Raw genomic sequence first — 16,828 nt, 5'->3', positions numbered from 1 at the left:
AAATGTGACTGGAAAATGAACCATGCTTATATCTCTATCAGCATGATATATAATAGGAACAAAATAAAACCGTCATACTGTGGAGAAGGGTGAAAGTAAATTTACATGATTACTTGAAATTTTGGTAACATAGAACAAATTAGCCATAGTATTTCACGTTGTCTAAACACTCATTAACATAATTTTCAAAACTAAAATAGATTCAGAGACAAATATTCAGGGGATTGTTTATTTCTCGTTTCACAGAATAAAATGCTTAACAGAAGCTATTGGTATAATTGGCCAAGTGTTCAATGAGAGGTGTGCATTATACACAAGTGTTGATATGAAACTTTGTACATAGCAAATTTAGGATTATATAATTAAAAACATCCAAACATCCGATTATGGGTCTAAACACATTGAAACCACTTGAGGGCATAGTTCATACAAGTATTTCTTCTGCTTTGAATTTTAATTATCTTGAATTCTCGTTACGGCATTGGTGGGAGTTTCTTTTGTAAATTACTCTAGAAATTATTGCTGAGGAGCTTTGTTTTGTGAACCACATTTGTTTTGTGAAAAAATATTTTGTCTATAGTTAATTTTCTATGAGAATGGACTATAGTTATAACATGATTTAAAATGTTTCTATTATAATTATTGGCTAACAGCAAATTATTTAAGGAGGTTACACTGTTGTGCTTCAGACATTAGGTTATTACAAGGTGCTACTAGAATTAGAAATTCCAAAATATGTGCCGCAAGATAAGTTACGACGTTATACTTACAAGGCTCTAACATTTAAACACCTACCTTCTCTTTCCTTGTTCTTCAGAATGTCAAAGTGGCTAAATTTTGGTTTTGACCAAGTGATTTCATTTTCATTTAGTGATTAAAAAAGTCACAAAATCAATCTCATTTTTTCTATCAAATCACTTTCATCCATATTAATTTTAAAAAAGAATGAGTTTTGTTTTAAAGTAAGTTTTGCCTTTTCCCCTGGTCAGTAGTGTACATATTAAATTTCAAGACTTGCAGTATTTCATGTCCAAGATAAAAGTTGAGATTCATTTCATGCTATTCCATTAATGATGTTTTTTTTTTAAAGCTATCTATGAGCAGTCATGTGAAGCCTATAAGCACAGAGGAAATACTTCAGGGTTTTACTATATAGATTCAGATGGAAGTGGTCCCCTGGAACCATTTCTTCTATATTGCAATATGACCGGTGAGTTAATCAGCTTTTATTTTATAGTTAAATTTGCATGCATGTTTTAAATATGCAAAATTAAAATGAAATCAGCAGAATGTTGATCTAATTTGCAACTTGATTAAAATGTGTATTGTTCCTTAGAAAAACTGAACATAAATCTTAAAAAAATAGTTAAATGGTAATGACTTTAAATATCTTTTTTAATGCATGTGGCATCTGTGTAAAACATCTAATAATAAATGTTTCCAATTATGTCCCCAAACAAAAAGGATAGATTATTTCTGGGAGAAGATTGATACATGTAAAACTTTGCAGAATATTTACTTTTTAAATGTATGTAAACATAAAGTTTACATCTTCTGGAATTCTTTACTTACATGAATTTACATAGAAATTAATAAACATGGGAAATGTGTTTGATTAAATGCAATATTCGTCCATAATTTAAAACACTCAACAAATTACCAATAGAAGGAAGTTTCCTTATTTTAATAAAGACCAGAAAACCTTATAGCATATATTAGTTTACAGTGGAATTTGAAAGCTTTTCCTGTTACCACCTTTAATACCATTCTCGTCACCATTGTATTGGAGGTCCTAGACAGTGAAATAAAGGAAGAGAAAGAAATGAAAAACATAAATATTGGGGAAAAAAAAGACTCAGATTCTCATTATTCATAGATAATCAGGTTGTGTATTAAAATACTCTAAACAATTTACAGATAAACTATTAAGATTAGGATTGCCATTGAACAATAAAATTAATTTTATTTTTGTATATCAACAATAACAATTAGAAAATAAACTTTTAGGAGATCATACTTTCAATAGCACAAAGTGTCTCAAACACATGGTAGTAAATCTAATGAAAGATGTACAAGGTTTCTACACAGATAAGTATAAAATGCCCTTTAGATGAACTAATATCCTAAATAAATGGAGGAATATAAAATGTTCATTGATCATGCCTGTAATCCCAGCACTTTGGGAGGCCAAGGCAGGTGGAGACCGCCCTGGCCAACATGGCAAAATCTCGTCTCTACTAAAGATACAAAAATTAGCTGGGTGTGGCACGCGCTTGTAATCCCAGCTACTCAGGAGGCTGAGGCAGGAGAATTGCTTGAACCCAGCAGGTGGAGGTTGCATTGAGCCGGGATTGTGCTACTGCACTCCAGCCTGGCGACAGCTTTTTTGAGACTCAATCTCAAAAAAAACCAAACAACAAAAAACAAAAAAACAAAAAAAAGTTCATTGATTAGAAGACTCAATATTGTATAATATCAGTTCTTCCAAACTAGATATTGATTCAGTGCAAACCTAAATTAAAACTCAAGCAGGGTGTTTATTTATAGGTTGGTGTGATTATTTTGGTGAAAATCAACAAGCATATTCTAAAATTCATGAGTAAATATGAAGAGGCAAGAAGAACCAAGTCAATCTTGAAGAACAAATTTGAAGGATTCAACTCTACTAGATAGATACAGGCATTATACGGATAGCTATGTAAAGCTGTATATAATTGTCACAAAGATAGATAAGCCAGTAAAAACAGAATAGAGAATTTATAAACAGACTCACTCATATATGGATAATTGATTTATGGCCAAGGTGGCATTGATATGTAATGAAGGAAAGATGGTCTTTTCAACCAGTAGTGCTGCTGGAAATTGTACTTAAATGTCAGTAAAAGGAGTATTGATCTCTTCCACATCAAACACACACACACAAAATAGATTCTAGATGAACTGTGCTGTCCAACATGGTAGCCACTAGCCAGTGCCTATTTAAATTCTAATTTAATTAAAATTAATTACAAAACAAAATTACTGCATTTTAAAAATTTAAACTTAAATTTAAAAATTGAACTAAAATAGGATTAAATTACAGCTGGGTGCAGTGGCTTACACCTGTAATCCCAGCACTTTTGAGAAGCAAGGCGGAGGCATCATTTGAGCCTAGGAGTTTGAGACCGGGCTGGGCAACATAGTGAGACCCCATCTGTATTTTTCTTTTTTTAAGTTTACTTTCTCAGTCTCTCTGGCTGCATTTTAACTGCTTAATAGCCTCCGGTGGCTAGTATGGAGTGTATCATTGTAGATGTAGAACCTTATCATTTGCTGAAAGTTACTTTGAGCTGAGATCAATGTAGCCGAGTGCTGTGTTAGAAGTCAGTATTTTATAGAGCAAAACCAAAGGAAAAGGGCAATATCATTATACCTTGAGGCAGAGGGTGTTGCAAAGGGAGATTTGGTACTAAAAATTGTGGAACATATCTTTCAGGCAGAGGAAACAGAAACTGCCAAGTTCTGAGACAGGTGATCTTACCAGGTGTGTTCAGAAAACAGCAGCAAACCTAGGGTAGCGGAAGTATGGTGAGTAAGTGGGGAGTAGGAAGAGAGGAGAGAATCAAGTAGGATGGGGAGGGGAAGAGTATGGGCTTCATGGCAATGTTGTAAGACCTTTGATTTTTTACTCTGAAATGAGATGAGAAGACACTGAGGAGTTTTAAGAAATGGTGGGATGCAATCTGACTTCCTTTAATTGGATTGCAACTGCTCCTGGGTTAGGGAATGCTTCTTCAGGAGCAGGGGTGGAAAGGAGTGAGGAGACTATGCATACCGTACTTTATAAGAGTTGAGAGACCGTTTCAAGTAATGCAAAAATCCAGTACTGATTGTACCAGAGAATAGCACTGTAGATGGAGGAAAGGTGTTAGATTTTTCTCTTTGCATACCTATGATGTGTGAGAAAACAAAAAGCCAAAAGTAACCACGCAGTTTTTGCCCTGGGTCATTGAGTGTTTGAACTGTTGTTCTTGCCGATGCCTTCAGACTATGTTTAAGGGAAAGAACATACCCTTTGTTTTCTATTTTTTTTTTTTTTTTTTTTTTTGAGTTTGAGGTGTCTGTTTCTCCACATTCAAACAAGATTCTGAGGAGGCATTTGAATTTGGGAGCAACCACTTCTTTATAGTAATGAATGTTTAGTTCTAAAAACTGCAGGTGGCGGCAAACTCTGTGCCAACACATATTTTGGCAGAAATTGCTATAGAATGTATCTTCAAAGGTTTTTCATTTAACACACTTGGTGGCTTCCATTTATCTCACAACCATTGAGGGCACTGCCCTATACACGAAAACAACCCAAAACAAATGGTGGTTCCTGCATATGTGTCTTCTCAATGAAGCTCTCCTGTCTGGACAGTACGAATGCCCAGACAGCACTGCAGGTGGTTCTGATGCAGAGCAACCACTGAGGTGGGTCAATGGAAAACATATCATCATGGATCTTCCCAAATGATTCTTATGTGTCCTTAGGTTTGGGAATCACTGTTTTAGACTTCATGGTTCTCAAACTTTAGTATGCACTGGCAACTCTGGTACGTGAGAATTAAACAACAAATGTGAGAGGACTTTACAGAGGAAAAAAGAGAAGACTTTACAAGTGTAAGATATGAATTCCAGTGCCAAAATGTTTTATTATTTTGTTTTCAGCTTGGATAGGTTGGATTGTGAGTGAGATTTATGTAACAATCCACCACTGCAAACCTGTAAGTTCTATGTTCCCATAAATGCATCTGGAGGTATACACATACACATGTTATAGAAAGTTTCATTCTGAAATTAGACAGTGATAGGTTGATAAATATCTCTAGCCTTTGAAGCTTTAAGAAGCATGCATACACACACACACACACACCCTATCCATTCTCATTGTTTGCAGTAGTTATGTTCTGTAAAGTAACCAGAAACACTGGATTAGAAAACACTGAACAAATTGCTCCTAGCAGGAAGCACAGTAAGGTCAGTTTCCTGCAAGCCTCTGGTCACAATGGTCTCATCCACCAATCAATACATAATCTTGTTTTATGTGTGTTTCAGGTTAAAGACACCTTATTTAATACATACTGTTGATTCATTAACATTGAGCTCATGGCGAAGAGCACTGTAGCTCAAGCTTGAGCAAAGCTTATCTCACACGTGTTTTCTTTCTAAGGCTCAGTGCATGCAGCCGTCTGTGCTTAGGAACTCGACAACATTTCTGGGAGTTGGGGGGCATTTTAAACAGCAAAATCACCAACCAGTAGCACAAAAATGCAAAAAATGTGGCACTTAATAGACTACAAATGAGACATTTGTTTATTGTATGAGAGCTGAAACAAGAAAACAGTGTTTCCTTGTTCAGCTCTAACAGGGTATGTGAATGTCAGGCAGGCCAAATTTTTGTGGCTCTGTATGTGTTCACAAATGACTGTGAAAGCATTGGGGTTACAAATGAATTTTAACAAATAGGCAAATTCACAAATAATGAGAATCCGTGTGTAATGAATATCGACTACATATATTATGTTTATTATGGGTAATAATTTAGTAATTTATAGGCCATATGTATTTTTTATTATGTAAATGATAAATTATCAATTTTATTTTATTGAATACATTATTTGCATTAAATCAACATTTACTTTTTTTATATTACATAGCAAATTAATGTACCTTATTATAGAAAATGTATCTTTGATAAACAAATTATTTGGGGAAAAAATTGTAGTTAAGACTAAACAATTCTAAGATACCTGAAGAGTATGTATGTGTGTGTGTAGAGAGAGAGAAAGAGAGAACAAATTCCATGTTTTAGGAGCTTAAACTTTGAAATGAGGTCAGATGGGTCATAGATCCCAAATGAAAAAAAAAAAAATGACTGGAGTCACTGGAAGTATGCAGAGATTAAAGGTGCTTCATTCAGCAAGATTATGCAAAAGTATTGATGAAAAAGAGGATATTCAGAAAATTTTTAAAGCCACGTAGATAGCAAGATATTCAGAAATACAGATACCCAGAGACAGCTAAATGTCTTCAGTAGCTCTGGAATATAGGAACACATTCAAGCAAAAGTGACAACCCCAGAGTATTGCAACCCAGTGAGAAATACATGTTACTCCTTGAAACTTTCCTTATTGATCCGGTTTTGCAAATGAGGAAGCCAAGAATGGAGGAGGTTAAGTGTAGGAGGTATAGCTTGAAACTCTCTTTATTGATCTGGTTTTGCAAATAAGGAAACGAAGGCTCAGGGAGGTTAAGTGTAACAGGGTGAAAATATTGGTAGGAATAGATCAAGCTCTGGTCTCTTTTTTGATAGCCTAAAAGTTTTTCCACTAGGAAGGGTTACCTTCTATGAGTATTTCATTGCTTGCAGCCAAGAACATATCTTCTAGTTACATAGATCACGTATGGTGAAAATAAGACAAAATGCTGAATCACCAACTTGCAAATATGTGTCTTATTAAAAAATCTAGTTATTAGTCTAGAACTAGTGTCAAATGATTCCACATGTATTAAAATACCTCTAAGCATTTTAAGCTAAAATATACAAAAAAAATCTCTATTTTGAATGGATAATTTCTTAAACGATGTTAAAAGCTGAAATTTCTTTGTAAACAGTTTTCCAAACATAATTTAAAAATAATTAGTTAGAATAAGGTGAATCCCAGTGGCTGTTTCTTTTCCTTTTCTTTTCTTTCTTTTTTTTGAGACCAAGTTTCACTCTTGTTGCCCAGTCTGGAGTGCAATGGCACGATCTCAGCTCACCTAAACCTCTGCCTCCCGGGTTCAAGCATTTCTCCTGCCTAAGTCTCCCGAGTAGCTGGGATTACAGGCAGGCACCACCACGCCCAATTAATTTTACATTTTTAGTGGAGATGGGGTTTCTCCATGTTGGTCAGGCTGGTCTGGAACTCCCGACCTCAGGTGATCTGCCTGCCTCGGCCTCCCAAAGTGTTGGGATTACAGGCTTAAGCCACTGCACCCGGCCTTCATTGCTTTTTCTATAATGAAAATGTTTCATGTTCAAGAAGTTTCTCATTATCAAACATTGCACTGTAAGGATGATTGTTCCAGAGGGAAGAAATTGATGAGTGCTAGAACAGAGACTTTCAAGTTTTTCTAAAAATGAAAACTCTATGGATTAAACTCACCCCTTCTCATGGCCCCATTACCGAGACTCCCGGGTTTAGTTTCCCTGACTCAGTAAGTTGAGAACACAAGGCCTGGGTCTCTGCATTATTAACAAGTACCCCATGTGCTTCTGAGATAGGGGCTCCTGAGATCATTTCAGGAGAAAGCTGGAGAGCTTAAGACTTATAATGGCATAATTATTTTTAGAGATTTCAATAATAAAGGCCTTCTTAACAGCTATGAGGGTTAATAAATAACTGTCCATTATTCAAATGCAGTCCTATTTACATCAGGTTTTGCTCCAGAAGGCTAGCTGTCTCCCCTCCTGTCTCCTGCTTTCCTTAACACAGCACTTCCTACCTGCTCTTAGTCTTTATCGCATCTATCACCTTCAGCTATTAAGCATGAAGCAACACAAGCTTTGCAACTGTATTGCTTAAACAGCATGTTTTCTCTTTGCACTGTTATCACACTAAAAAATAGCAGCCAGCCTAAGGTAAATCAAGTTCTTAATTACTTTATTTACAAATAGTGAAATGTCTTCAGGAAAAGACGTGAGTAGACGCAAACTACCATTCAGTGTAGACTTTCTGCCTATTTCAGCCATCTCTTATTCATTTCCCTGTCTCCTTACCCTCCCACTCTTTTTGTATTTAGTAAAAGATAATTTGTAATAAAGTAAAATCATGATTGTCATGCAGATATGAAAATAAAAGTTAAAAAATTTTAAAGATGTTTAAAATGCATTATTAATGAAGAAATTGGAAAGACATTACAACCAGTTCAAAGGAGAATCCAAAGAAAAGACATATCTACATGTTAGGAACACGGAAACAAATGTGCATATGGAGGCAACACTGGATTCATCCATGATGGGGGAGGGAAGTCACTAGAACCTCAACCAGGTAGAAGTTGCTTGTCTACAGACAAGAATTATTTGTTGTAAGGAAACAGTGCCTTTATTTCTGGGCAAAGACAAAAAAAAAAAAAAATGTCTGACAACCTACGTTAAAGGATGATTAAATGTGTCTTGGAAGTTAGAGATAGTGAATAGCTCTGAAGAGATTTAAAGGCTTATCTCCCCCAGATGCATTTGCTTATTTTCTAAGAGTAATAAAAACCTAAGGGCTTGTACCTTCTCTCTAAAGAAAATTTGTGACATTCCAAAGCCAAAGTCTCTCTATCACTCTATGGAGGGGAGGAGGAGAGAGTGTGCTAGGTACCCTCTGTAAGCCCAAGCCTCATCATTTTGTGATCCTCCTCTTGTGGTACAACTCCAGCAGGCACAGCTCTATCTAGCACTCACTGCATCTGCAGGTGGGAAATTGAGGTATGAGGGATTGATGCTGATGAGGTTCTCTGTGAGCAAATGGTCCCTGATTCAGAGGTCCTCTGTGTCTGTTAGTGTAGATTAGACAGGTAGGTAGGTAGTAGACAGGTCAATAAACAGATAGATATAATCTGTGTATTGGCAAGATAACTCCTTAACTTGCAAGTAGGGTAACATCTCAGGGCCCTTCACAGTTCCAGACTTAACATTATTTAGCAATTCTATTAGTTATCTACAATTTATAGAATTATATAACAACTCAAAGGCAGCGAAAATGTCAGAGCCTCTGCAGCATCTGAATCGGATAACCTAGGAGGTTGTGCTCTAATCTAGACAATGCGTTGTTTTTATTCATTCATTTGTTTATTCCCTCATGTCTTCAACAAATGTCTTCTGCATTTTGTATCAAGCCTTGTGCTATGTGCTGGAGATATGATTGTTACCAGATCAGAAACTATTGCTATTCTCATAGAGCTTGCAGACTGGTAGGAAAGACCGATAAAGTCAACCACAAAGTATTGAATTACAAATTGTGATGAAGTCTGTGTCTTTTACCACTCTTACTTCTAAGCAGGTGTTTGTAGAAACTTCAGATCACTCAACCATGTCTGAAAGAACAGTAAAGAGGCTCTAATTTGAGACTTTTCAGAGATTTCCAGATTAATGAAGCACATGAGGTTTGGAACCTGGCTTTTAAGGCCCCTATCTCTGTTGCTCAAAATCTATTGTGACAATTTCTTTGTGTCTGTTCTACCCTGGAAATCTAGATGGCCTGATAAGTGTGGCATCTGGTTAACATCATACCTTGTAGTGCTTTTTATTAGAGAATAAAATCAACTTACAGGGACTATCATAACATTGAAATATTTTAGAATGTCAAAAGGAAACGTTGATATGAGCTACTCTTTGATGGTTGCCGGGCACGGTGGCCTTGAATCTCTTGCAACACCTTTAAAAACCTTTAGAATCAGGTGTTAATTGTGACCCAGTGGATGCTAAACTACAGGGAAGTCTCACTCAGTGTGATCCAGAAGGGAAAGAGACAAAGGCTTCAAGCAGGTATATTGTCCGCCTCTCTTGGTAGCTAGCTTCTTCTTGCATGCCATTGATTTATCACAAGAAAAGGTGAATGGTTTTTTTGAACAAAAGAAACAGAGTCCAACAGAGGCTAGGCTGTCGGATTTGTCTAGTTAATAATAACCTTAAACTTCCAATAGCCAAGGTCGAGTTGGCTGAAATTATAGAATTTCAGACCTCGTTCTGCCAATTTAATTTCCAAATTTGGAAATGGAGGCCCAGGTTTTACCTGACTTTCCTAAGGGCACAAGATGCATGCCAGATCTGCAACTCAGATCTCTTGATGACTTCTACATTGTACTGCTGGCCACCCGTAATTTCATTGGCTGGTAGATTAAGTTCTGTTTGAGAGCATTCTACTGTTGAAGGGTGAACTGAAATGCAAGAGGGAAATGCAAAAATAACAGCTATTGTTTCGCAGAAAAATAATAATCCACACGTGGAAGGCAATAAGTCTGTGACGTTAGTCCAGCCTCCTTTAGCCCACCTCTCTAGTCCAAACTGATGACTGGGAAAGGAATGGGAATGAAATTTTCAAAGTATACCTCCTTATTTGGATTGTTGATCCATATGAATGCCTTAGCTAAAAAGAGGGGGAAACGTTTTGCCTACTATTACTGTTTTTCTCCAATTTGGGATATTCCTCTGTATTACAGAAGAGTTATGTGACTTAACAGCACATATGTAGTGGAATTTTGACAACTTTCACTCTTTTTTTTGCCTACTAAATCAGAGGCTTTTTGATTTATCTGTTCTTGTGTCTGCATATATCACAGAAAATATAGTATAAAGTCTATTACTGGTAAAGTTGAAGGGCAGATATCATATGCCTATTGTCTGTTACAAACATTGTGGGATTTTTATTTCATCTAAGAAATTTTGGTAATCAGTATGATGGAAATGTTTACAGACATTCAGAAACCAGTAGTGATAACTCTAGTATATACTCAAAGGTATTTTACTTTTGTGTTAGTTGAGATTCTGTGTCAGATGCATACAATTCAAACGAGTAACTTCCTATTGTACTGTCTAACTGTGCAGATCACATGATATCAAAGTGAATACTTTACATTTGATTTTAAAAAGATGCACACTCATAGTTAAATGTTGATTAAAGAGGTATATAGAGGGCTACAAAATTTTGACTTTATTTTTGCTGATACTATGAATAGTAGTTAAGAGTAGAAAAGTGGCTGCTTACATTATGTAACAAAGTATTTCATGAATTCTGATATGCACTTTTTTTCATATTGTGATATCACTGGATTTTAGATGTGTTGATGAATAATGTTTTGTAGTTGTAATAGGCAGCAGTTTTTCCTTTCTTGCAGTGAAATAAAATAATGATGCATCTTTAAAAAGATGGAATATCAGATTCAGTGAAATAAAATATATCACAAAAAAAAATCAGATTTCCTAATATTTTTCATCATAAATATTGTGTGCCTAAATTATATGAAAATGTTAAATAAAATCACTGTAAATGCATGGCAATAGTATATATTTCAGGAAAAATAATCACTTACCATAACTTAACAATTCTGAGAATCCATTTGTGTTGATTCTACCTCTCAGAGAAGTTTGATGATTAGAAAAATTTGACTCAGATAAAAGGTGATTTTGATTTTCTTTATTTATTTTAACTTTTGCAGACTAGTGATGGTCTCCTCTCTTTCTCCCCCCATTTCTGCATACAAGAAACTACATGGACCATCATACAGCACAACGGCTCTGACTTAACAAGAGTCAGAAATACTAATCCAGAGAACCCATATGCTGGGTTTTTCGAGTATGTGGCCAGCATGGAGCAACTTCAGGCCGCTATTAACCGTGCGGAGCACTGTGAACAGGAGTTTACTTATTACTGCAAGAAGTCACGGCTGGTCAATAAGCAAGGTCAGTAAACCATAGTGTCTGTCTTGTTGCACACATCACATCATGCACTTAATCAACGAGCTCCTGAAGATTTTAATTCTGCAAAGTGGTGGCATCTAGCCACTGAGGGTATATGATCTCGCATTCTTAGTAAACATGTCACAGTCTGGAAGTCACAAAGATGCTTCTGCCTGAAGAAAAGAACAAGGTCAATTTACACTGAGCTTTATTCAAAGCCTTGATTGCTTTTAAACTCTCTTCCTGGCCTTAATTGGATAACTTTACAGCAAAGGCCTCTTTCTGATACTCAATGAATGCATAGTGTTTATCCCTGATAAAGGGCAAGTGACACATAAGGTTTATTTTATCGTGGAAAACAGCTAATAAAAATACGACTTAGTTTTCTGAAAGTAAGTATTCTATGTGCCTCTTTTTCATGGATTGTTGACAGCCTCTGGGTATAACTGAATATTAGAAAAGGCTGCCAGAGACACAGTTGATTCACTAGTTCAAGGAGGAATCAGAAAACTATCTTAACTCTTTATTTGATTCTACTGTGAATAACCAGTCTGCTCCTGAGTTCTGGTTTTGGTCTTATGTTTTCTTTCTTTAGGGTGTCTCATTATGTCAGAGCCTCTGTTCCCATGTTCCCATCACATCTGCCTTACAGTAGGCCTTAATGAGCTAATTCTTTTTTTTTTTTTTTTTTGAGGCGGAGTCTCGCTCTGTCTCCCAGGCTGGACTGCAGTGGCGCTATCTCGGCTCACTGTGAGCTCCACCCCCCAGGTTCTCGGCTCACTGTGAGCTCCACCTCCTGAGTTCTCACCATTCTCCTGCCTCAGCCTCCAGAGTAGCTAGGACTATAGGCGTCCGCCACCATGACCGGCTAATTTTTTTGTGTATTTTTAGTAGAGACGGGGTTTCACCATGTTAGCCAGGATGGTCTCGATCTCCTGACCTCGTGATCTGCCCGCCTCGGCCTCCCAAAGTGCTGGGATTACAGGCGTGAGCCACCGCGCCTGGCCCCAGTGAGCTAATTCTTGAAGTCACTGCAAGAGCTTTCCAGCTGGCCTCCTAGCTTGTCATCTCTTCGTATCTTCTAACCATCCAATGCAAAATCCAAAGTATTACTCTCTGTTAAGAAAATTAACCTTTAAGAAATGCCGCTCCCACTTTTAAGAAACACAGTACTATTTAAGAAGGTCTACCTCCTTTCTATTATTTGTCTGTCTGACACAGCCTGTTCTGCTGGATCCTGGAATTGCATATTCTGTGTCCACCCTGCTTGTGTAACCCTCATGCCGTCCTCTAACACTTATTTTCTAGCAGTAGCATTGAGGTGTATTTTTCTTCACATATTAGAGAAAATTCTAAGATATCTGTACAATAAAGCAACTTTTTTCATGTTCACTCCTGCTTGTCCTAAGAAGGGCTGGAGTTCCAGATGGAATGACAAAAATTTAGAAAGAAATTTGTTTCATACAGGAATAGCATATGTCATAGAAATCATGCAAAAATGCTGAACTGTTGTTCTGACATTTGAACCCTGCATTTCTGATTCTCTCTCTATTTACTCTCCACCCACTAAAAATCAGATTATTTTCTCCCCTATGACTGACTACCCCCTTGCCCTTTTTCTCCTCTTTCTCCTCCTCATTTTCCATTTTCAGAATGTTCTCACTTGGTCTCTATCCCTCCAATCCCATCTTTCTGGAATCCACCCAAAACTTATCTCCTCCTGAAACCTCAATTCTGTGTGCAAATGAGGATCACACAGTTGTAGTTCGAAAGCGTAAGATTTACAGCTGGAGGTGTGGGTGTGTTTCTCATTGGCTAGGTGCATCTAGAACATAGATAGATGAAACTTTGATTACTGAAATGGACGAATGGTTAATGAATCTCAGTCTTTGTTTTCTTTTCTCCGAAATGGGGCCAATAATACCAGCTTCACAGGGGTGCAGTGATGTTTGGGTGGCATAGTACATACAAAGTGCATGGCATGAGCCCCCCTCATTTCCAGCTCTCCGGGGCATTGTGGCCATAGTGAACATACACAGTTTAGTTTCTAATGGGTTGTTCATTGTTGCTAAATATTCATCTTAGAATTAAAAAAACAGATAAGCAAATCTGGAATGGTATTCTAAGAATAAGAATGGTAATTATGGAAGGGTAAATGAATGCTATGGAACAAAATGAACTCAGGTCATTTATGTGGTCACGCAGTATATGTCTTTCAGTATTTGGCTTATTCTATTTAGAATAATGCCTTTCATGTTCATCCATGTTGTCACAAATGGCAGGACTTCCTTCTATTTAAGGCTGAATGATATCCCATTTTGTGTGTGTGTGTGTGTGTGTGTGTGTGTGTGTATGTGTGTGTGTATCATGTTTTCTTTATCCATTCATCAATGGACAGTTAGGTTTCTCCATATCTTGGCTATTGTGAATAAAGCTGCAATGAACATTGCAGTGAAAACATCTCTTCAAGATACTAAAGGATGTTATGCTGAGTGAAATAAGCCAGACACAGAAAGACAAATACTTCATGATCCCACTTATGTATGGAATCTAAAAAAGTTGAGCTCATAAAAACAGAGTGAAAGAGTGATTTCTAGGGAAGGGGGTTGGTGTGGAGATATTGGTCAAAGGGTACAAATTTGCAGTTGTAAGATGAATACATTCTGGAGAGGTAGTATACAGAATGATTACTGTAGTTAACAACAGTGTATTGTATATGTGAAATCTGCTGAGAGACTTGATCTTGGTATTCTTACCATAAAAATATAAAGTAGCTATGTGAAGTGGTGCCTATGTGAAGTGGTGGCTATGTTAAATCATGTGATTGTGGTAATCATTTGAAAACATTGCTTTGCACACCTTAAATGTGTACAATTTTTATTTGTTAATTTTACTGCAAAGCTGAAAAACAAAACATAATACAAAAAGAAGGATGGTTATCAAAGTTGACAAAGAAGTCAAGCTGTAACAGAACCAGAAAGCAAAATCCCTGAGGGACTGGTGAGTAAACATCACACAGAGTAAAGGGGCTTGATATGGTTTGGCCGTGTCCCCACCCAAATCTCACCTTGAATTGTAATAATCCTCACGTGTCAAGGACAGGGCCAGGTGGAGATAACTGAATCATGGCGGCAGTTTCCTCCATACTGTTCTCATGGCAGTGAATAAGTCTCATGAGATCTTATGGTTTTATAAATGGGAGTTCCCTTGCACAAACTCTCTTGCTTGCCACCATGTAAGATGTGACTTTGCTCTTCCTTGCCTTCTGTCATGATTCTGAGGCCTCCGCAGCCATGTGGAACTAAGAGTCCATCAAACCTCTTTTCTTTATAAATTACTCAGTCTCAGATATGTCTTTATTAGCAACATGAAGACAGACTAATACAAGGGTTGATACAGAATGTGTCAGGAATCGCCATCTTTAAGGCCAGTTTTGCCTGTGCAGCCTGTGCACTTTTTTTTTTTTTTAATGCTTCCCTCGTGTTTCAGGCTCAATAACCAGTTTTAGAAAGTTAACTCCAGAAAGGCGTGGAAGAGGGGATCCTGAAAGGCATGGAACGTGGCTAAATACACAATTTTTTCTTAGGTTGGTGACCTCATGATTCATGTGGAATAGATTTGAGGTGAAGAGAGTTAAAAGAGCTGAGGTCACAATAAGAAATATAATGGGATAGAACAGGAAGTTGTTTTCAGACAAGCTAGATTTAGAGTTTCAGATCTTGGTGATTTAGTGTCAAGTGATAATGATGCCATACATGAATGAATAAAGTGAAATGTGTATGAAAATATGTTTTCAACTGCTGAGGATCTGTGACTCAGATCACAGGAAGGATAATCAATGGGAATGCTCAAGTCATTTAGGATTTTAATTATGGGAGGTGGAATGTTCCACCATATCCACGGGTATTTTTTACCTTTAATTTTTATTTCTCAGGATTTTAAAAATTCATTCCTATAGTTATTTATATTCCTTAGTACATTTTCTTTAAAAGTCTTGGATTGAACCAATGTCTGATACCTTAAAAAACATTCAGTGATTTCTATTTTATAGGGAAGACAGGAAATTTAGATGTGGGAATATGGTTCAGTATTTAAGAATAACAATTTATTTTTCTTTTTAATCTATGAAAGCAATGTTTTAAGCAGTGTATTGAAATATATTTATTAAGTATTTCAAGTAATTTTCACCTTGTGGTGAAGGGCTAATCATGTAATTAAAAAAAGATGAAGATTCTTCATATTAATGCATTTATGCATAACACAGCTTTTAATAACTCTTTGCTGGTTTTTTGTTTTTGTTTTTGTTTTGACGTGGCCAGACTGGCATGCGTAGTAACCCTGGGAGAGAGGTTGTCAGCATTAGCACAGGGACTAATAGTAAGTTAAAATGAGCATTGGCATTTGTAAGCAAGGGAGAAATTAGTAAAAATCCCAGATTCTCAGTAGGGCTAATGGTGACAACTTAAAGGTTTGAAAGTCGACAGAAAAATGATCAAGCACCTTTGAGAAGCTGACTGATTCTGTGTCGCTTGCATTCTTCTCGCCCTGATTCTCAGATGACTACAATTTTTCCTCCATACTTTTTATTTTTTTCATGATAGATTGGCTACATGCTTCACGTCCTTCTCTGGAAATCCTTGCCTAGATGTTGTATCTGTTCCTTGCTTGAGTTCCTTGGCATCATGTTTAGTCTTAACTCAGAAGGAGCTGGTAGCTGAACATTTATCGTAGGAAGAGATGCATTTGGCTGAGGGAAACTTCTTTTGAGTGTAATATTCGCTTCCAGCATAAAGATTTTTCAGTGTTATTTCTGTAACTTCAAATAAATAGCCAAGCCATTAAATGAAAGATAAAATATATACTTCCCAATAAATCTTAAATCATGACAAGGGAGTGCCAAATCATGCCTGACATTTATTAAACAGCTAGGATATTTTTAGAGAATAAATTTATTGAGATAAATCAGGGACTTTACATAACATTCCATAATGCTTTAATGGGCATTTCATGATTTCAAATCAATTTTGCTTTGGTATGTTAATTACTATGATTTATATTTTGATGCTAACTTGTTTCAAAATTATTTTTAAAGAAATTGTATATGTGAGCTGCTCTCAATCCATTTTTTACTATCATGCCTAAATTAAATAGGAACCGCTGGTTTCTTTCTACCCGAGGACAAATGTATCGGTCATTTAAGCCTAAATAATAACTTTTTTATTTAAAAAATTTTCTTAAGGGAATGCCAGCAATTACACTGTTTTGCATATCCTTAAATCAAATCAATCTTTCTCCTTTTATTCTTTTTAATGATTTTGGAAGAAAAGGAATTATACTGGGAGAGAAGATGGTGGGACATAAAGCAGATGTCACATTTCT

At 36.5% G+C, this 16,828-nt stretch overlaps 1 protein-coding gene across 2 annotated transcripts in view; it reads left to right on the top strand.

Annotated features, from left to right (window-relative positions):
- Positions 1 to 16,828, top strand: part of CNTNAP4 (contactin associated protein-like 4) — a 276,153-nt gene that overhangs the window by 199,514 nt on the left and 59,811 nt on the right. For both annotated transcript variants that reach the window (XM_011990104.1, XM_011990105.1), the window contains 2 exons: positions 1,091 to 1,210; positions 11,255 to 11,452. In XM_011990104.1, coding sequence (XP_011845494.1) covers positions 1,091 to 1,210; positions 11,255 to 11,452 — 318 coding nt within the window. The remainder of the gene's footprint in view (positions 1 to 1,090; positions 1,211 to 11,254; positions 11,453 to 16,828) is intronic.

The sequence above is a fragment of the Mandrillus leucophaeus genome, unplaced genomic scaffold (genome assembly GCF_000951045.1).
Source record: "Mandrillus leucophaeus isolate KB7577 unplaced genomic scaffold, Mleu.le_1.0 Scaffold37, whole genome shotgun sequence".
Taxonomy (NCBI): domain Eukaryota; kingdom Metazoa; phylum Chordata; class Mammalia; order Primates; family Cercopithecidae; genus Mandrillus; species Mandrillus leucophaeus.
The sequence above is the reverse complement of the archived record's forward strand: the minus strand, read 5'-3'. Positions and strand labels throughout refer to the sequence as shown.